The sequence below is a fragment of the Eretmochelys imbricata genome, chromosome 1 (genome assembly GCF_965152235.1).
Source record: "Eretmochelys imbricata isolate rEreImb1 chromosome 1, rEreImb1.hap1, whole genome shotgun sequence".
NCBI classification, from domain to species: Eukaryota; Metazoa; Chordata; order Testudines; family Cheloniidae; genus Eretmochelys; species Eretmochelys imbricata.
This window is the reverse complement of record NC_135572.1, coordinates 23,581,498-23,603,254: the sequence shown is the minus strand read 5'-3', so window position 1 is coordinate 23,603,254 and position 21,757 is coordinate 23,581,498. Positions and strand designations below refer to the sequence as shown.

Genomic DNA, 21,757 nt, shown 5'->3' with positions numbered 1-21,757 from the left:
TGGATGGATCCCCAGTTCTGCCAAACATCGTATCTTTCCAAGTTTTTGTGTGTCCCCTATCACACATGCGGGATAAATTCAGGTTATATTGTATGTACGTATATAAAGGATACTTAATTTGTGTTGGCAGTTTAAAAAAAAAAAACAAAACTTTTATGTTCAGTTTTTAGTAATGGATTGTACCAAACAGGGACAGCCTCTGATTACTCTGTCACACACTGCCTGCTTCTGTACTCCATTGTAGACATCTCAGTGAAAAGGAAGCCGGTGTATTATCCCCTTCAGTGTTCATATTAGCTTGTCTGATGGAAGTCTTACTTTGAAAAGTGAGTACAGGCAATAAGTATTGGAGTTGGGTTCGTACCCTTTTTTCTCCTGATCTATGCCACTTCTTTAGTTCAGTCCAGAGCACTTTTCCATCTTGTAAGAAATCTCATCCTCTTATTCAAGTAAAGATAGAATTTTGAATGAGAGGCTCTAAAAGGAAAAAAATTTCCTGTGCTCTTGTTCCAGCCTTTGAGAGGACTTTAAAACAACATCAGTTGCTTTGGGGAAATCATGTCCACCTCCATAATATTAGAGGACATATAACTTTAGGGATATCTGATCTTCACAGGCTGGTGGGATTAAATACTGAAGCTCTCAATTTTTACATTCCAATTAAATTAGTTTTTGTTGTTGTTAACAAAGTTAGCTTTTTTCTTTTTATCTGAAAGTAGTAGTGATTGGAGGGTGGGGGGCTATAGCATACTCCTTTTTCGGCAGAGAGCTTTGCCTTTTTACCATTGATCACGATGGGCCACTTAAATAGAGATGTACTGTATTATATAACATGGGGTAGTATGTATTGCCACATACAGAGAAATAAAACGTGCGTATACACGAAGTATCCATATTTTTAAATTAAAGCTATTATATGTCTGTCTGCCACTGTTAATACTGCTGATGCAGTGACTCTACGTGGTTCCCTTGCTCCTTGCGTTTAGGGACGCAGCAGCGGTGCTCATCCAGGAGAAGGGCCTCACATCATATTGCAGTGCTTTGCCCCGCATCCCAGGCTGATCAGAGTAGCCATGTCCGCATTCAGCCTCACCTCTTTGAAGTGGGGGCTTCGGGGTAAAAGAAGACATCATGATCTGGGAGGGACACTGGGTCAGATAGAAATGGGGTTTTCAATCTGAAGAAATAATGTTTTCCCTTTCATTGTTTCTTTTGGGCATATAACAGCCCTCTCTGTGTGTAATCACTATTACTGTTCTCCCATCTAGTCAGTCAGCATCCTCAGTTTTGTATGGATCTTCCTTGCAGCATTAAGGATGGAAAGAGATGTTTTTTAAAATAGGAAAATGTGGCTATCAGGGGGCCTCAAAGATACGTGGACTTCATTTTCTACTTCACTAAATTTCAAATTGACTATTCTTTTCAAAACAGAAGCAAACTTTACTACTTGCACATTTATTCTGTCACTTGAATGAATTCATTTCTAGAGTAAACATGTTTAGATTTATTGTGAATTGTTAAGTGCAACCCACCCATTCCCATTGACATTGCAGGTCTTGGGGCTGGATTAAGACCCAGCTGGCTGCCATAAAGCGGGGGAAATGAGAGAATGCAGTTGCAAGTGGGCAGTGTTCTTTATCTGGTGATGTGTAGGTTTCCTTTAACCCTTATATTGGACTACAAATCACCCATCTATTTCTGTATTGGGGTCTTGGAGACCCACAGTATGTCAGAATTGGGGGAAAAGACATATGGATGCATTTAAAACTAACTTAGGTTCAGAAGCACACTATACAGCATTTATGTTGGGTTTAACTGACCCCAGGACGTTTTTGACATATTGCATTTTTGATGTGTTTTTCTATCTCATTCTCTGGAACGGATGTAACAACTTCCTCGTTTTTCAGTCTCTGGGTTGGTGACCAGCACACTAGACACTTCTTCCCTAGAGCCCTGAGGCAAGGCTGCAATGATCCTCTCCTGCACCAGGGACTTCACCATTTCTGTACCCAGGTCCCTGAGAAACACTTGGGTCTTACTCAAAGATTTGTTATGCCACATGTGATTCAGCAAAATCCAAACTATATGTGCATTCAGACATGCAATGTGCATGTACAATGCAACAGCGAATCTTTGTCCCAGCAACAGCATATGCCAAATGTGGGTTTGCCAAAAAATGTATTGACAGTTTTGGCTTCCCCAGAAAACTCATCTTAGCAAGCATAGGCTTTCCAGAACATCAGTTGGATAGTCTCTTCTGGAGACTCTTGTGATAATACGTGAGGCAAATGTTATCTGGGTTATTGCAGATCCCCAAGACCCTTTCAGTGCATTTTTTGAAAAACAAAAATCACTGAAACTATGGTAAAAACAATGCTGAAAGAGTCATATACCCGTGTCATAACTGCTGCCTCAAAATAAAAACAATCTGATGCTGGAATACCTGCGTAATTAATTTGGGGTCTAATTAGGGTGACCAGCTGTTCCGATTTTATAGGGACAGTCCCGACTTTTGGGGCTTTTTTCTTATATAGGCTCCTATTACCCCCCACCCCCACCCCCATCCCAATTTTTCACATTTGCTGTCTGGTCACCCTAGGTATAACTGACCCCAATAACCTTTTGAGTGACTTTTTTTGCTATGCTAAAACTACAACAGGTAGGCAGCCAAAACCAGTGCTAACAGTTGTTTTCCTCATGGTTTGAGAATGCTGAAAGAAAAGGCACTGGTTTGCCTATCATGTTTTACTTACATTTTGTACGTTTGGGGTCCAAGAGATCCCCAAAGACCTTGGAAGTGAAGTACTTTCTTTTCCCCAGTGACTAACACTGAAGGGTCTAACTGACCCCATTACCCTTTTAATTACTTTTTTTTTTCAAAAACTTCAGCAGGTAGGATGATAAAACAGGTGCGGAAAGATTGACCTCAGCCTAGTTTGAGAATACTTAATGTGTGAAGAGGCACAGGTTTGGCATGAAAATTATTTACTTTTGTGTGTGTTGGAGTCATATAGACAAAACATTGGGAGTTGCAGTTCCTTCAGAAACTACTGATTTTACTGGCAACACATCCTTTTGTTAGGCATTTACTTTGCAACCAAGGAGAGTTTGACACTGGCCCAATCACATCTCTTTGCAGTTGCTAAGTTTTAAAATAAGTCTGAGATCAATAAAATCTTAGAAGGAACAAAGGCTTGTTGTGGGAGCCTCTTCACCATGCTAAATAGGGACAGTGTTGGCTGTAGATATTTAAATAATTCCTGAGTTGGTCTATAATAGTCTGTTACACTAGAAAGATTGTATATTGAGAGTTCCAATGATCATTTCTATATTTGGGCTTAGTTTTCATTAGATTCTTTTTTGGTGAGATGTTGGCAGTGGTCTTGTTAGCTGAGCTGTACAATTTGATTGCTCTGAAGTGAGGTTTGTTGCTTGTTAGCAGTTTATTTTGTTGCAAAATAAGCTGTTGGTTGATTCATAGTAGACCAAAGTCAGTGCCATGAAGGTGATACCTACTGCCTTTGGTCACAAGACGTCTTAGACAAATACCTTGAACACTTTGCTCCCTGCTTTACCTGTCCATTTGTATGTTCATTTTTCACAACCTTTTCTCTCTTCCTCTTCCCTTAAAGCACACTAATCCAAATATCTATTTTGGCTTTTACCTTCTGTAAAGTACTTGGAAAAGCGCTTCGAAGAAGTCACCATAAGGCCACTCAATGAATTGTTTGGGCAATATGCCTATTTAATTATTGGCCCATTAAAAAAAAATTTCAGTTTTTAATTAGATAATAGTACTGATCTTACCATTAGATGAAATAGCAAACAAGCAAAATGTTAGGGTTTAGAATTATTTGCTCTTAAAAGTGCCTTCCATAGGGGGGATGGGACCTATTCTCCCCAAAATACTTTTTTCCCCAGTTTATTTTAGAAAATTACAATTTATATTCTCTGAAAGATTCTGGTGACTGGAGAAGTGATGAAAGTCTGACATCAGTCAAAACAATGGAGGCTGAGTAATTGAGCAAGAAAGTAATTTTTACTTAGACTGTTTTATTTGTTGGTTTTATACATATTAAACTTCATTGACTAATGAATACATTGGAGCCAGGATATCTTGGTTAAAGATTGAACTCCCTCTTCGCTTGAATTAAGGGGTGAGAAGATTCACTACACAGTATTCTAGCAAAACCCAGGAAGACCAGACTAGATATTCCTGTTGCCTATAAGAAAAGCAGAAGAATAAAAAGGGAAAGATTGTTTTATGTTTTTATTTAAACCTTTCAGATTGCCTTTTACGGTAGTAAAAAGGCACAAGCCAAGTCTGACTTCTTAAAAATCTGTGCATTTCTCTTTAAATAACCAAGTGTATATGACAGTATAAACTGTCATTTCAGTACAAAACATTGTGAAATCAGCATTATGATCTTCCATGTAATGTGCCACCACACTGCTCAGAAAACCTTCTGCAACACAAAAAAAAACCAAAAACAAGAGCCTTATTGTGTTTGTGTGTCCTTAGTATCAGACTACTGTGTATTTGCCAGGAGTCAAGATAGTTCATTTGCAGTAACTTGAATGACCCCAACATACCCAATATATATCTATAAAAAGGGAAGCAGATAGGTCCATCTGTGTCTTAGTAGAAATATGAAAGATCTGCTTCAGCTACAGTAAGATAGTAAACCGATCAGATAGTTAAATGGCATTGCACTATCTCCAACTAGGCTGGGTTTTTTTATAGTCGAGTGCTTTTTTAAATTCCAAGTACCAACTGCTCTTCACTTGTCTCCAGTCTCTGGCCACCTCCATCAAAGTTGTTGCCAGTAAAAATCCTAGAAATTAGACATGATGCATACTAATGCCCTGGAGGTCAGTGCAGCCAATATATATTGACCATCTAACTAGGTCTAGTAAAACATAATATTTGGGGTCTTCAGTGATTTGCATAGAAACTAATTAAACTGGGCAAGGTTTAGAGTTCATTTCTTTGCCCTTTAAACCAGTGTTTCTCAAATCATGACCTTCAAGCGCTGAAAATATTTAAAGAAAAATCCCCCACTCCCTGCACACCTTTACTTTTCAAGGCCAAGTATTCTGTCAAGCTCTCAAGCACACAGATATTAGATAGGCTTGTTATATTGATATTCTTTTAACTCAATTTTATAGTAACTGCTGGGGTGAGCGTGTGAACTTTTTTTACTTCAAATACCGATTTGCCATTTTGAAACAGTTGAGAAGCACAAGGAGGAGATGCTAGTCCCAATTTAGGACTGGGTTACACATAGCTGTTCAAGAGGTTGCTGTAGCTGTGCCATTAATAGTAACACAATTTAAGTTCAACGCTTTTGGAGGAGGAAAGGTACCAGGAAACTTATGTGATGTCAGTACTTTGCCTCTATGACAGGCAGAGGATAAGAATCATCAATTTTCATCATGGTAAAAGTTAAACAGCAGGATGCCTCAAGGTTCTGTGTTAAGACTAGAGTATATTGTGTAGTACATTTCACAATGAAAAGAGTGTGAACGGTATGGTGGCAAGACTTGCAGATGACACAATTTAATTAAGTAAAGACTGAAGAAAACTGAGTAACATCAGAGGGGCCTAACAAAGCTAAGCAAATGGACAAAACAATGGCAAATGAAACTCAATGTTGACAAATGCAAAGTTATTCACATAGAAATAGTGTGAACTACATATGCCTAACTGTTTTCTAAATTAGCTTTGAAACTTGGGGAAAAGATTTGGGTATCATTGTGGACAGCTTAGTGAAGACCTCTTTATGTGCAGCAATGGTCAAAAAAGCCAACGGTATCCGGATACATTAAACAGTGGGATGAGAAATGATGTGGAAAAGATTACATCATTGTGTAAGTCAATGGTATTCCCTTAGCTGGACTTATTACTACGTTCAGTTCTGGTCAGTGCTTTGCAAAAAGGATATTGCAGTAATGGAGGGTGGGGTGTGGAGCATACAGAGATGGACAATAAGAATTAGACATGGAAACACTAGTAAAACATAGTAATGGAGTGAAAAAAAGATTGTTTAGAGATGAAGAGGGGGCATGATAATTAAAGAAAATACTGGAGCATATAGAGAAGAGAGATAGGCACTACTGTTTACCCTGTCTCATAATCAAGCACAAGGGAACATTCAATGAAACTGAAAGGTGACATATTTAAAACCATAAAAGCAAAATGCATTCTGGCAATGTACAGCTGACCTGTGGAACTCATTGCCATAAGATCACTGTCAAGACTTTAGCAGGATTCAAAGAAGGAGTAGACTTCAGTATGTTAACAAGAATATCCAGAATTCTAATAGTAAAAATTTTTAAGAAGCCCAGGAGTTTTGGAAGAGACATAATCCAACTTCTAATAGTGGGGTTCAGGAAACAACTCTGTTTGTGGGCAAGTTATTCCATAACTGCCTTGTTCCATGATATTTTGTACCTTACCCTGCAACAGTTGATACTGACCACTACCGGAGACAGGATACTGGGGTAGGTGGACCACTGGTCTGATCTAGTGTGGCATTTCCCATCTTCCTGTGTTGTAAATGACCCAAGCACTTTATATCAGCAAAAGTGCACATTACTGTGGGGTAAATATAAGGAGAGAACATACACCATTGGTGAAGAGGAGGGTTTGTGATAAATATAAGCTATACTTGAAAACTAATAAGGATTTAACTGCTCGACAATGTCAATGTCTGGGAATCCAGAAAAGAGATTTTAGTTACTACTGCTACTAGAACTTGTAGGTCCTTAGCCCTTTCCAGTAAAAAGAAATGTTCTAGAATTCTACAGGGGAATTCTATGCTTCTACAGGGGAATACTTCATCATAAGCGTTTAGAGCCAGCATTTTAAAAAGTACCTTTAAATTACTAAAAACGTTGTCTGGTCTTGTCTATGCAGAAAAAAGATGCAGATTTAATTAAATTGGCTTAGATACTGATTTAGTTAAATCAGTGCAATCCCCTTTAGTAGTGGACACTTGGTTCAATTTGAGAGAGCCCCTATTGACTAAGCCCTGGTCTACACTACGAGTTTAGGTCAAATATAGCAATGTTAGGTTGATTTAACCCTGCACCTGTCCACACGACTAAGCCATTTTAGTCGACTTAAAGGGCTCTTAAAATCGATTTTTGTACTCCTCCCCGATGAGGGGATTAGCGCTAAAATCAACATCGCTGGGTCGAATTTGGGGTAGTGTGGATGCAATTTGACGGTATTGGCCACCGGGAGCTATCCCAGAGTGCTCCCTTGTGACCGCTCTGGACAGCACTTTCAACTTGGATGCACTAGCCAGGTACACAGGAAACGCCCCAGGAGCTTTTAAATTTCATTTCCTGTTTGGCCAGCATGGTGAGCTCATCAGCACAGGTGACCATGCAGTCCCAGAATCGCAGAAGAGCTCCAGCATGGACCAAACGGGAGGAACTGGATCTGATTGCTGTATGGGCAGATGAATCCGTGCTATCAAAACTCCATTCCAAAAGACGTAATGCCTATATATATATATATATGCCAAAATCTCCAAGGGCAAATGCAAGGTGTTTACAATGCTCACAACTGTAGCAGTGATCGAAGCGGGCTTCCAGTTGCAGTGCTATGGCATATGCACGGGCAATCCAGGAAAAAGGGCAAGAAATGATTGTCTGCCGTTGCTTTCACGGAGGGAGGGAGGGAATGGTTACTGACAACATGTACCAAAACCACCCGCGGCTAGCTTGTCCCTTATCTCAATTTTTTTTAATTAATAAAGAAAGAATGCATGGTTTCAAAACAATAGTTACTTTATTTCGAAGGGGGGAGGGTGGTTGGCTTACAGGGAATTAAAATCAACAGAGGGGGTAGGTTTGCATCAAGGAGAAACACACAACTGTCACACCGTAGCCTGAAACTGGTTTTCAAAGTCTCTCTGATGCGCAGCGCGTCCTGCTGTGCTCTTCTAATCAGTGTCTGGCTGCTCAGAATCGGATGCCAGACGATTTGCCTCAACTTCTCACCCCGCCATAAACGTCTCCCCCTTACTCTCACAGATATTATGGAGCACACAGCAAGCAGCAAAAATGAGGAATAGCGCCAGCGAACTTTTAAACGTCCAAACGCTCATTCTACCACCATTCTGCACTTGCTCAGCCTATAGTTGAACTGCTCCTTACTACTGTCCAGGCTTCATGAGCAATGGGAGCAAGGGGTAGGTTGGGGTAGGTGCGACTGCGCGGTGCTGCTGGCTGGGAGAGCAGCCTGAGGCAGAAGCCTCCAGCTCGCAGGAGATCAGGATAGCAGAGTTGCAGCGGAAGTGGTGGAGCGAGCAAAACACCGTTGATGAGGACGGCTAGCAGTCCTACTGCACCGTCCGCTGTAGAGTTGCAGCGGAAGCAGTGGAGCTGTTCACCATTGATGCAAAGGCATCCAGGAGCTGGTGCTGTGTGGCCAAGGCAAAAGAGCAAGAGCCCTGGAGCTGTTACATGCGGAATGTGTGGCTGCAAGATTTTTTCACCAGTGACAAAGGACAGGAATGTGATGCACCTAAAATCTAAAAAGGCCCACACGTTTGCCAGAGTCACTGCCCTTGATTACAGAACGTCAATGATTGCATTGGCTACTTGGATCACAGCAGCCCCCACAGTAGACTTGCCCGCAACAGTAGTGGTGATGGTGAGCTGAGCGAGCTCCCGCTTGCAGTGCTATGGCGTCTGCACAGTTAACCCAGGAAAAAAGCTGTGAAACGATTGTCGTCTGTTGCTTTCACAGAGGGAGGGGCGACTGACAACATGTACCCAAAACTACCCGTGACAATGTTTTTGCCCCATCAGGCATTGGGAGCTCAACCCAGAATTCCAATGGGCGACGGAGACTGAGAACTGTGGGATAGCTACCCACAGTGCACCGCTCCAGAAGTAGATGCTAGCCACGGTACTGTGGATGTGCTCTGCCAACTTACTGTGCTTAGTGGGGATGCACGCAATTGACTGTATAAAATCGCTTCCGAAAAATCGACTTCTATAAAATCAACCTAATTTTGTAGTGTAGACGTACCCTTAGTTTATCAGTAAGGTATAAACTTAATCAACATTTTATAAAACACACTTGAAACCAAATAAGTGTCCACTGTGCAAGAGGTCTGCACTGATTCTGATTTATAAACCAATGTAGTCAAATAGTACAATTTACCATTTAGGCCTTGGCTACATAGAAATTTTAATACTATGGTCTATTACTAAACCCTATTCTGTTCAACTTGCACTGGAGTTTAGAACAGGGAGAGAGCTCTAATGAAATATAGGCTGCTAGTATTTTGTTCACAGCCACAAATACAGTTGGTCAATGTGCAGATTGTAAAACTAGATGCCACTGCTTTCCCTGTGGTGGCTGTGCCTGGCCATAGGGAATTCCTGAATTCTAACCCTGCTGCTGACATTCCTATTGTGACAATGAGCAAACCTTGTAATCTCTTTGCCTTGGTTTCCCTAGCTCTACAATGGGAAGAATACTAGCCTCTCTCTCAGGGGTGGGTGTAAGTAGGCCTAATGTTTGTAAAGTGCTTTGAAGGAGAAAATCTCTATGTAAGTGTGAAGTATTGTGAACTTGGTTGACACTCCACCCAGAAATGTTCCCTTTACCAAGTGTAGGGTAACACCCAGCTTGTTTCCACGTTACACATACCATCGAACAGGTCTTCAGCTTCCCATGCAACCAAATGTTTGGTTTTAATAATCCATTTCTGTCTAGAATGCCTTTTTTAGATCCCTCCCCCTTTCATTACATTTTCACCTTTCATGTTCTGTCATGCTGAGACCTTTTTTCTTTCTTTCCCTCTCTCTGTCGTCTTCTCTACCAGCTGTCTGCAGCATCCAGTCCTTCCAGTCAGAGTCCTCACAGAGCCTCAGGAAAGGATCCCTTTGCAGAGCTCTCTCTCCAGGATTTCTTGTAAAACAACTTAGGTATTGCTCACTATTCTGGGGAGATGGTGGTTTTTATAAAGTGAAAGATCATTTAAAGAGACAGTTCTGTTTCCTTTTTATATTTTCTTGGAAACAGATATAGTTCTGTAGTGGTATTCATTAATACACTAAACAAATTAGTGTTGCACTGGGGGCATTGTGGAAGTACCCAACTGATTGATGTACTCCTGGTAGGTGCTTTGTTAGACATGACCTATTTTCACTGCATCTACTATAAGGGCAAAACCAGGAAGAATCAGTTACAAAATACATCACATTTGACGCTTGCCAGGAGCTCCCTAATCTTGCAGAACTTTTTTTTCTTGGAGCTTACAGAGCCAGTTAATTATATATGTTAGACCCACATTATTGTTGAAGGAGTTTTATAGTATATGACTGGAAATCGTGAATAACATGGTTTCTTCTTCAAGTGATAGTCCCTATTGTATTCCACTGAGGGGTTATACGCACGTGCCATGCACTCAGTGTCAGAACTTCTGAAAGTAGTACTGTTCGGCGATCCACACATGTGCCCTCTGCCAACTCGTGGTCTTGCCTGAGACCGTAAAGGATACGGTGTGTCACCAACATTTCCAGTTCCCTCTCACCGCCGCATGGTCCAAGTCAGAGCTTCTGCTCCTGTTGTCTTTGTGATGCACTTTTCAGAACTATCCTTGGTACTCTTAGTAGTTTAGATTTCTTAGTTGTTGTGCATTTACTTTTTGTTTTCTGTTCAATTCTTCCTTTTGTACCTGATTTAGGACTTGGGATGCAGCTTCAGCAATGTTTCCTGTCAAACTTTTCCCTCCCCCCACCTCCAGTACTCGAGCCTGGGTATGGGATTATGCCAAAGATGCCAGCATTCAAAACCTGTGCTTCCTGCCCTTGCTCATTTTCCATCAGCAACGAGCATCAGCACTGTTCGTACTGCTTGGAGGAAGCCCACATCGTGTTGAGGTGCAGTATCTGCCTCTCCTTTCCTGCTTGTACTTGGGGAAAACTGGACTCTCCATCTCAGGAAACACCTTACGGAGTCTGCCATGGGATTGACAGCAGATCCTGGCCAGGGGACGAAGAGTGCCTCCTCTGCCACAGAACCCCCATCAGGCTCTGTAGTACCAGTGCTAGGGACCTCATGCTGGGGCCTAGATGTGAACAAAGGAAGCAAGCACACAAGCATGGCAGTAAGTCTTCCTCCAAATCTAAGAAGGATTCAGCACCATCCACGAGTTCTGGCCATGAAGGATCCATGTCTCACAAGAACAAGAAATGGCCGCCCTGATCACTGGATCCATAAGTACCGATCATAGACCCGGCGACTCTGCCACCGTCCTGCAAACCATCCATCTCCAGGCACTTGCTCCCAATACTGATTCCTCCAGCGGAATGGATGCATTGACCCCATGGAGACTCAGAGGCACTCTGGGTCCCCACGAGTTATTCGCACTGAAGGGACTTCCATGTTCACGACCACCAATCAAGTCACGAAGTCGAAGGGTCCCTTCACCTGTTATGCTCCTGCTGACTCCCATTCTGACAGTCCTGATTGCACCACCATTTGGTGAGGTGTCTGACTCCTGATTCGGATGATACGGATGTCCAACACAGTCCACCACTCCCATTCCAGAAGCGTGACTAGTGGAAGCTTCCAATGGCAATGCGTTACCCGCAGAGTTTTTGGCATTGTTGTCTCAGGCTACACAACAGTAGGGTCAACCAGGTTGGCCGTACCGGTGCTCATGGCCACAATATTCACCCTCCGAACAGTCCCACTCGGTCAGGGAGTACTCCCCCACTTCACCACCACAATCCTTATCAAGTAGGCGCTCCAACATAGCTCTGGATGATACACTCATTAGCCCGACTCTAACAGTATTGGTGGATCCGAAGAGGCATCCCTCATCTTCCCAGGATGCATCTGCCTCTTCGTTCCCCTTCTCCCCTCCAGATGATTATTGCCAGTTCCAAGAATTGCTGCAGAAAATAGCTAAGACTCTACAGATTCCCTTAGATGAAGTACAAGTCTGTCAACACCACCAGCTTGACATCTTGCACAGTTCGGTACCGGCGGGAGTGCCCTTGCCAATCAACAACGCTATCCTCCAACCAGTGCACAAAGTATGACACACCTTGGCCATGTGTCCACCCATCCCAGAGGGGGCTGACAAGAGATACTGTGTCCCCACCAAAGGGTCAGAGTTCCTGTTTTCTCATCCTCCACCAAACTCATTTGTTATCCAGGCAGCCTCAGAACATTTCAAACAACACCCCCCACTCCACCCCATCCAATACAGCGGGTAAGAGAATGGACCTTATGGGCAGAAAAGTCTTCTCAGCAGACTCCAGTTTCATATTTCAAACTACTTAGCCCTGATGGCCAAATATGATTTCATGAACTATGGGCGATTGGCACAGTTTGCAGAGAAACTACCATCACAGGATCGCAATCAATTCTAGGCAGTGTTGGAGGAAGGCAAGTTACTCACCAGATCCATGCTTCAACAGTGGACTCCACAGACACGGCCCCCTATGTCTTGGCAACAGGGATCATCATGAGGAGGGAATCCTGATTACACTCCTCTGGCTTCCCCAGGGAGGTGCAAAACACTACAGAAGACCTCCCATTTGACTATCGCACCTCTTCAGTCAGAAGACAGACAAGTCCCTACACTCCCTAAAGGACTCTAGAGCCACTCTAAGGTCTCTGGGCATCTACACAAAAGCACCCAAGAGGAAATTCCACCACCCGCACCAATCATATAATTACGGGGCTCCACAGCTATACCACCAGTGTACCTATAAGCCTCCTCAAAAGCACCCTCAGGTCCACAGCCCTTTCAGCCTACATCGACCATCCAGCCATCAGTGCAGTACACCCAAACATCACATAAACAGTATTTGAGTGTCCTTAGCTGTCAGCCACTCCGTACACCAATGCCCATTTCATGTATTCTCTTCGGGGGGCACCTCAAACTTTTCCTGCCAGCATGGAAAGCCATAACAGTGGACAAATGGATCCTAGATATTATCCAGAGCGACTGTCATAGAATTTACAGCAACACCTCTATCTCACTGCCCTCCTCGATCTGCGTGCATGAAACACACACAATGACCTCCTCCTACTAGAGGTAGACTCCCTATCGCAGAGGAGAGCTGTGGAGCTAATCCCCTACTCCTTTCAAAGAACAGGATTCTACTCAAACTAGTTCCTAATCCCCAAAAAGACTGGAGGGTGAAGACCAATATTTGATCTCTGCCTCAAGCGTTCGATTTCCAAACTAAGATTTTGTATGGTCACACTTGCCTTTTTCTAAGGAGGGAATGATGGTTGCATCTTATTGATAGATATGCAAGATGCCTACTTCCATATTGATATACACCCAACCCTCAGAAGGTTCCTGAGGTTCAAGGTGGGGACTTGGCATCTTCAATACAGCGTCCTACTGTTGGGACTTTCCACTGCTCCATGAGTATTCACAAAAGTTTTCTTGGCAATGGCAGCTCATCTCGGACATCAAGGGATCCTTGTTTTCCCCTCTCTAGATGACTGGCTGGTAGCAGCACTGTACAAAGAAGCAGCCCAGGAGTCGACATCCCAACTGCTTCTACTCCTCCCTGGGGGCCAGTGTCAACGACAAAAAATCAACTTTAAACCCTATGCAATCCCCGGAGTTCATAAGAGCTCTCATAAGATGCGACCTCTGCCTAAGCTTATCCACCAAGGGAAAGATTCCAGACAAGGACGGAATTAATCACTTTGGTATCCTCCACACATGGCAGCCTGTACATATGTCACACCCTTTGCTTGTCTGCACCTGCACTGCCTTCAGCCGTGGCTGCGAAGGGTCTGCTCCCCCATGCATCAATCCACATGCACACTGCTCCACATGCCATCACAAGATTTCTCCTCACTCTGGTGGTGGATGAACCCACTACAGGTCTGATCAGGGATGAGCTTCCTCCCATCCTTGCCCACCATGACAATCATATGACGCATCCCTCACAGGCTGGGGCACCCACATCCGCGATTGCACAACACAAGGCACCTGGATAGCATGAAAGTTCAGGATGCATATGAACCTATTGGAACTCCAGGCAGTATGCAAAGCTTGCCAGGTGTTCCTGCCAACCATCTGAAACCAACATATTCTTGTCATGTCAGGACCACCACCACCACAGTCTTCTACATAAACAAACAAGGGGGAACAAGATCCGAGCCCTGTGTGTGGAAGCTATACACCTTTGGGTATGGTGCATCACACACCATATTCTTTTGACAGCAGCCTACCTATCGGGCACCCAGAATGTGATTGCCGATGCTCCCAGCGGAAACTTTGCAACCAACCACAAATGGGAGTTGCATGACTCTGTAATCATGGACATCTTTGACCAATGGGGAATCCTGCTGAGGGATCTTTTTGCACCCCATAACAATACCAAATGTGCCCAATATTGTTGGAGGGGAGGAGTTGGAATTCCATCACAGGGGGACACCTAGTCCTCAATTGCTTGGACTAGACGAATTATGCCTTCCCCCCCTTACTGCAAGTGATCCACAAGATCAAACAGCAGAAGGCAACAACCATCTTGACAGTCTCATTCTGGCCTCACCAATTGTGGCATCTGCTCCTTCTCTGAATATCGAAGCACCCTCCAATCACACTTTGAACATTCACAGAGCTGCAGACTCAGACACCCCACTCACACACTCTTCACCTCTTGGCTTGGTTTTTGGATGGACACCTCCACTAGTGCGGAAATGCTCTGTGGCAGTACGAGATGTCCTCTCAAGCAGCAGGAAGGAGTCCACAAGGTGCTTGTATCAAGCCAAGTGGATGTTTCACTTCCTGGGCTACCAAACAGGGCCTTGTCCCTGAAGCAGAGGGCATCCTGTTACTCCTGGAATATTTCCTTTATCTGAAGGACTCAGGACTGACTGTCAGTTCCATTAGGAAAAAAGAAAAGCAGTACTTGTGGCACCTTAGAGACTAACAAATTTATTTGAGCATAAGCTTTCGTGAGCTACAGCTCACTTCATTGGATGCACATTTTCCACTGCATGCATCCGATGAAGTGAGCTGTACCTCACGAAAGCTTATGCTCAAATAAATTGGTTAGTCTCTAAGGTGCCACAAGTCCTCCTTTTCTTTTTGCGAATACAGACTAACACGGCTGCTACTCTGAGTTCCATTAGGGTGCATGCAGCTGCCATAGGCACCTTTCATCTGCTGGTAGATGGTCATTCAGTCTTTACCCGCCCTTTAACTGTGTGGTTCTGGAAGGGTCTCCTGCGAAAATACCATCCTATTCAACCTTTTGCTCCCAATAGGACCTTAACCTAGTCCTCACCTTGCTGATCACCATCTTCAAACCTATGCTTGCTATCTCTCCTTTCCATGAAAGTCGCCTTCCTCATCGCCATTTCATCGGCTAGGAGGGTTAGGAAACTGGGGGCCATGATGGCTAATCCCCTTCACCACTTTTCATAAAGACAAGGTCTCTTTACAATTCCACCCCAAGTTCCTTCTGAAGGTGGTTTCCCAATTCCACGTCACTCAACCCATACACTTACCTACCTTTTTCCCCAAACCTCATGCCTTGAACAAGGAAAGAAGGCTTCACTTGTTAGATGTTTGAAGGGCATTGGCTTTTTATCTTGAGCAAACAAAGCTCTTTCAGAAATCTCCCAGGTTTTTTGTTGCCATAGTGGAGAGAATGAAAGGACAAGCCATTTCCATCCAGAGAATTTTCAAGTGGGTCTGAGGGTGTATTATGCGCTTCTATCATGCAATTCCGCGTGAAAGGATTTGAGCCCATTGCATGAGAGTGTAAGCATCAACTACAGCTACACTCCACAATGTGCCTCTCGCAAACATATGCAAGGTGGCCACATGGAGTTTGGTACGCACTTTTTTTGACGCACTATGCTCTAGTGCATGATTCTGCGACAGATGCTTTATTCGGAGCAGCAATCGTCCATTCCACAGGCTCCTCGCACCATCCTACGACATAAGTACTGCTTGTTAATCACCCTCAGTGGAGTACAATAGGGACCATCACTTGAAGAAAAGGTTACTTATATGTAACTGAATGTTCTTTGAGATGTGTGGTCCCTGTCTGTATTTGAAACCCACCCTCCTTCCCCTCTACTGCAGAGTCAATAGCTCTGCAGTAGAGAAGGAACTAGATGCCAGCAGCCCATCATGCCCTTTATCACCTGGGGCAAGACCATGAGGCTACACAGGGCACGTGCGCAGACTGCCGAACAGTACTATCAAAAGCTTTGGCTCCAGGCATATGGCGCATGCAGATAACCAGTCAGTGGAATATGGATGGGGACCATGCATCTCAAAGAACATTCAGTTCCAGGTAAGTAACCTCAGGTTGTTTTGGCTGAGGTGTAACTCCAAAAACAGTGATTCACAGAAATTATGCTCAAGCAGTGCAGTTACAAAGCTTGCTGAAACACATGAATTCTAATTTTGCTTCTGTCCATTGGAAACACAATATGATTCTCCCTGTTTTGAGCTCTTTCCTTACTAGCTGCTGACAGCATGCATACCAAATCTCCTGACTGAAGAATCAGGGACAATTGTGCTCATTGAGCAGAGACTATCTGGCAATTATTTCAGTAGGAAAATTTGTGGATCTGTGTTTTTGCAACAGGCATACAAAATTGTCTTATGAGTATCTACCATCTGTGGCATACAATCTAATTGACCATCCTCACCATGATGAGAGAACTGAACTATTTATCTGCTATGGGGAAAGAGATACTACACCAGCTGGCTGTTTCTATACAATAAATGGCATTGGAGTTTTCTTTTGCATCAACAGTGACGTTAATGTGTCTGCTTTAAATGTTTTTAAAGATTTATATAATTAAATGTGTGTGCAAATATAAACTACTTTGGAAACATTACCCTTTAAAAGTATTGATTTTAGTGTGCATAACCTAGGGAAAACTGAATGCTGTCTTTCTAGAGTAAAGAGAAATAGGAATTTGAGCTTTTCCTTTCATGTCTTAGTGTTAGATTAGTTTCTTACAACGCTTGGGCAGTGACAATTTTGTGATGACTACTTCATTTTTCTGATCTTTTGGATAAACAGTCTAACCAATCCACAGTAACACTACAGAAGAGTGCGTACTTGGAAAGAAATCCCAAGGGCTTGTATACATCTTCATTCTTGTTGTAAATTTTTATTTTGATCAGCATCTTTAGAACTTTTATTTCTGATAGTCTGGATGTGGAGGACTTTCCATGTCCAACACATTTAAAGGGATCAGAGACCTTTATTTCTAAGTAAGTCTCATTATATTGAGTAAAGAAAAGTAAACTTTGAATGTTTTTTGTCTTTCCAGATACAGTTTATGTAATCATGCCAGATGGAAGAGAAAGGAACAGCTCCAAAAAGACACGTATCAACAGCAAACCCCTACTTCCAGCAAAATCCAAATTGCTGTATTTTAACTCCTCTTCCTTTAAAATGATGCAGGAAAATCATGAAGGCCCACAAAGGAAACTGGGACAACTCTTTAGGAAAGTGTCAATACACGATATAAAGCCAAGAATTCCCCTAATTTAAGATGTTTTTTTCTGGTGACTAACGCGTCAGTACTTTCAACTCCTATTAGTATCCATAATCAGTAACATACTAAGAGAAGCTCTTATTCTGAAATCGTAAGATTTGTATTTGGAAATGCTGTGGGCAATGAAGATGAGTGTCCTTTACCAAAACTCAAAACAAGATTTTCTTCGGGGGATCAGATCCTAACTCTTAATTCTGCAGTTATCTTTTCTTCAGTCCTCACAAATGTAGACACAGCAATGAAAATTAACTTTTCTTTTTAAAAAAAATTATATATTCAGTTTGCAGTAGACATTCCTTATGTATTGTTTGTATTTATTTATGATTATCAATTTAAGTAACATTAATATTGTATCAAACTCCTTATGAAAATGAGTATGGATGTATACAGTATGTCTGATTTTTATCCACAAGAATGATTTTGATTCAGAATGCTTTTCAGCTGACACATAGAGAGCACTAACTATTTTAAAGGCCTGAATCTTATGAATTCTCAGTCTGTATGGGAATTAGGGAAGTTATAAAATGCATTAATCCTTATAGTCAATTCTGTGCCGAGGGTTTTGCAAGGGAACAGTTAACTGACCAGGAGAAACACTACATTTTTAATTCAGCATTAGTGCGTTGGGAAGGAACTTTATTGCTTTGTGCTTGGCATGTCATCATTTTAGATTTGACATCAGGCCCTTCCAGAATGAATGTGAGGAATTGCTTTCACTTTAAGACTTTCCTTTTCTTTAAACACTCTAGGAAGTATTATGTGAAAAAAGCCTTGATTTTCATTTGGCTAGTGCCATGTTTATGATCATGTACCTTTAAAAAAAAAAATAAAATGGGGGGGAAGTAGGATCTTTACAAATGACGACTAGCAAGAATTTAGTTAATGAGGAATTAAAGCAGCACTGTTGATCGGTGCTTTGCGTAAATACATAGTTAACTTTTGGGTGGAAAGGGGCCTTCAGAAGGATAGTCAATGATATGAAAGCAATTCTGTACATGAATTAAGCATACTTGCTGCATTGTCTCTGCAGATTCTATTTTTGTTTAAAATATTAAAATGTATGTTAGCAAAAATGGGTGGATTTTCAAATAAAATGCAGCTTCCACAGACCTTTTTGTTACAGTATGAAAGTATGAGGTGCTTTTTTCTTTTTGCCTCTTAAAATGGGCAAGAATTACTACTTTCTTTCCTTACAATACCAAATCTGTTTGTTTACATGCATATTACATGTTAGGAAGTGCACCAATCTGAATGTCTAGATTTTTATACTGTGCCTCTCCCCATGGTGGTACAGCACCTTCGTGTTATTGAAGTGAGCGAATTCAGACTCTCACCAAGAGCTGGATCTATTACTTGAAATCATTGGTGTCCGGTGTCCCCTAACATTCTCAAAATGCTTAGAGCAGGCAACTTGATGCTTGTAACTGGGAAACAGAAAGAAACATGAACAGGCTTACACCAGTTTCCCTTACACAACGACCTCAAATGTTCCAGACTTGGGCCATGGCTGACAAGCTAGAAGCATCTTGCTGACTATGGAGACAAAGTTCCCATCATGAAAGCAAAGGACTTACTCGAAGTCTAGGAAGAATGATATAAGCGCCTGTTCATAATGAGGGGAACCTAGTAGGGCTGTTTTCAGCTATTCTGAGGTTTGCCCTGATGTTCAAATCTTGACCTTATATTGGCCCACATTGTAAAATGGCTACTACACAAGTAACTTTAGGGACTCTGTCTAAAGAAACGTGTGAGCGGGGCTGAGCCAGTATTGTTCTGTTAGTATGCAAAGTGGACATATTGCCTGTATTGGTTGGTAAAAGGTTTTGAATCTTCAGTATTCCCTACTAATGCTCTTCTCCCAGGCTGCTACCTTCTACTTCAGAGATTCATTTGAAAAGTCTATAGCCCTTTGTTGGTTGCAAACAACCTTTAAAATGAAGTGTCTGATGTGGTGATGGCCTTGTTTTATAAGTAGGGCCCTACCAAATTCGTGGCCATGAAATATGGTCTCCTGCCATGAAATCTGGCTATTGTAGGGGGGTTGCAATATAGCCACCCTTACTTCTGCGCTGCCTTCAGAGCTGGGTGGCCAGAGAGCAGTGGCTGCTGGACAGGCACCCAACTCTGAAGGCAGTGCCACCAGCAGCAGTGCAGAAGTGAGGGTGGCATGGGATGTGGGGGAGCAGGGCACCCTGGGCGTCCGTCACACACACACACAGAGCCAGCCCAAAGTCCCTTTAACTTCTGAGCACTGGAGAGGAGCAGAGCTGGGGGCTCCTACCCTGTGCCAGGCTCAGGCTGCTAGTCCTGGCCAGGCTGTGGAGGGATGGGACTTCCTTTTCCCTTGCATTGGCTGCTCCCAGGGCTGGGTCAGACCTGCCTCTGGTGCTGGCACAGAAGGGTGGCAATACTGCGAACACACACTAGCCTTGCAACTCCCCCTCCCCCCGTAGTCAGGACCTCCACAGTTACAACACTGTGAAATTTCAGATTTTAAAAATCCTATGACCATTAAATTTACCAAAATGGACTATTGATTTGGCAGGACCCTATTTATAAGAGTACGCCTTGATTGCCAATAAAAGGTATGTTAATGCGGGTTGGCTAACGTGCTAGCTGACAGGTTAAAATAGCAGTGAAGACATAGCAACTTGCCTTAAGGTTAGCAGCTCCAGTTCAACCCCAGGCTACCCCTACAGGCTTTAACTCGAGCTGCTCATCTCAGTCCCATGTGGCTGCTCTCCTTCAGGAGTAACCTGTTCTCATATCCGTGGGCTGTGTTAAGCTGGGAGTTCTAAGGCACCTAAGTGAGTTGCTCAACTCATGTTACTTTTCAATGAAAGTTGAGTACCTCATACAAATAAAACAATCCAGCCTATGGGAAAGAGCAGGAACTCCTGCTGCAGAGCTGCCACCTTCTTGCTGTTCTGTACATCTGATTCAGCAAGCCGTGGAGGGGATGATTGTGTTGTTAGAGGGCTCTGATTCCTCGTAGAAACTGATCAGACTACTTGAAAAAAAGTAAAAGCAGCATGCAAACCCGGGAAAAAAATTTTAAAGAAACAACCTTAGGGTATAAATTAGACAATAAAAGGAGTCAGAGCAATGGAGCTTTTCCTTTAAGTTATTCTGGCCAAAGTCATCACAAGAATCTGTCACTGGTGTAAATTTGAGAAATAAATATTGGACATTACATGTATTTTCTAAAAACTCAAATGTACCGAACACCCAAGGTGAGTAATACATCTAAAGGTGTTGCTGCTGTGAAAACGCAGTCATTAGGGAACAGAAATCACAGGGATGTATAAAATACTGGTTTAAGTATGGCAATATTGCATGCAACAGATTGTCACTGATAGCTTGAAAACTGTCCCTCCGGAAGCACTCTGTGCAGCACAGAATCACTAACTTCTTTCAGAACAGACAAATATTAATCATATCAGAAGGCCACTGAGGCCCACCACACAGATAGCCGCTGCTGCTCCTCCCCCAAGCTGTTAGCAAGGGAAAAGATGTTAAGCCAGCAGACCTGAAGACCTTTTGCTCCAAGTGCCCCCTCCCCTTCCCCGCCCCGAACCAAATAAGAAAAGTAGAAGCAAGAGCAATGCCAGCCAAGAAGAGCCTGTTCTTCAGAGGTCATTGCTGGGCAGAAGAGGATGGAAGCAGGATCGGGATGGTACCTGGGAGAAATGAGTTAATTACAGCTTGGGAAGCCATGGGGAAACTGCTGAAAGGGGATCTGGAACCCCAAAAATAAAAAAACACGCCATGAATTTTCAAAGAAAACAGTTAATGGCTCTGCAATCATATCAGCCAACTCCCTCAGCATCCTCAGATGCATTAGATCTGGCCCCATGGACTTGTGCACATCCAGCTTTTCTAAAATATTTAGGTAACTTTCTTTGGAGATAGCTGTGATGTCCGTGGCAATAGCCTACCATGTTCTTATTCAGTATTAAAAAGCACTTTCAAAAGATGAGTGAACACTAGTTCCATTATACAGACTGGGAGGGACAGGTTAAGTGACTTGCCCAAATAAGTAGCAGAACTGAGACTCGAAGTGAGGTCCCTTGCCTCACTCACTCTCTTGGGCCAATGATAATAAAATCCTTCCACCTCTTGACACAAAGATGAAGAGTCTGGAACTCTACAGCAAACTCTTTCCTGGAGCGAGACAGACCCTACTATAATCTGATACCAAAGACAGTGCGG

General features: G+C 42.8%; 1 protein-coding gene across 17 annotated transcripts in view; it reads left to right on the top strand.

The window, feature by feature from the left end:
• PICALM (phosphatidylinositol binding clathrin assembly protein) overlaps positions 1-18,654 on the top strand; it is a 113,633-nt gene extending 94,979 nt beyond the window's left edge. For 10 of the 17 annotated variants that reach the window (XM_077807897.1, XM_077807890.1, XM_077807930.1 and 7 more), the window contains 2 exons: positions 9,852-9,954; positions 17,318-17,453. In XM_077807897.1, the coding sequence (XP_077664023.1) occupies positions 9,852-9,944 (93 nt within the window). In that variant the 3' untranslated portion in view covers positions 9,945-9,954; positions 17,318-17,453. Of the gene's footprint in view, positions 1-9,851; positions 9,955-17,317 lie in introns of all 17 variants that reach the window. The other 7 variants (XM_077807949.1, XM_077807944.1, XM_077807906.1 and 4 more) reach the window with 4 other exon arrangements.
• The last annotated feature ends 3,103 nt before the right edge of the window (positions 18,655-21,757 follow it).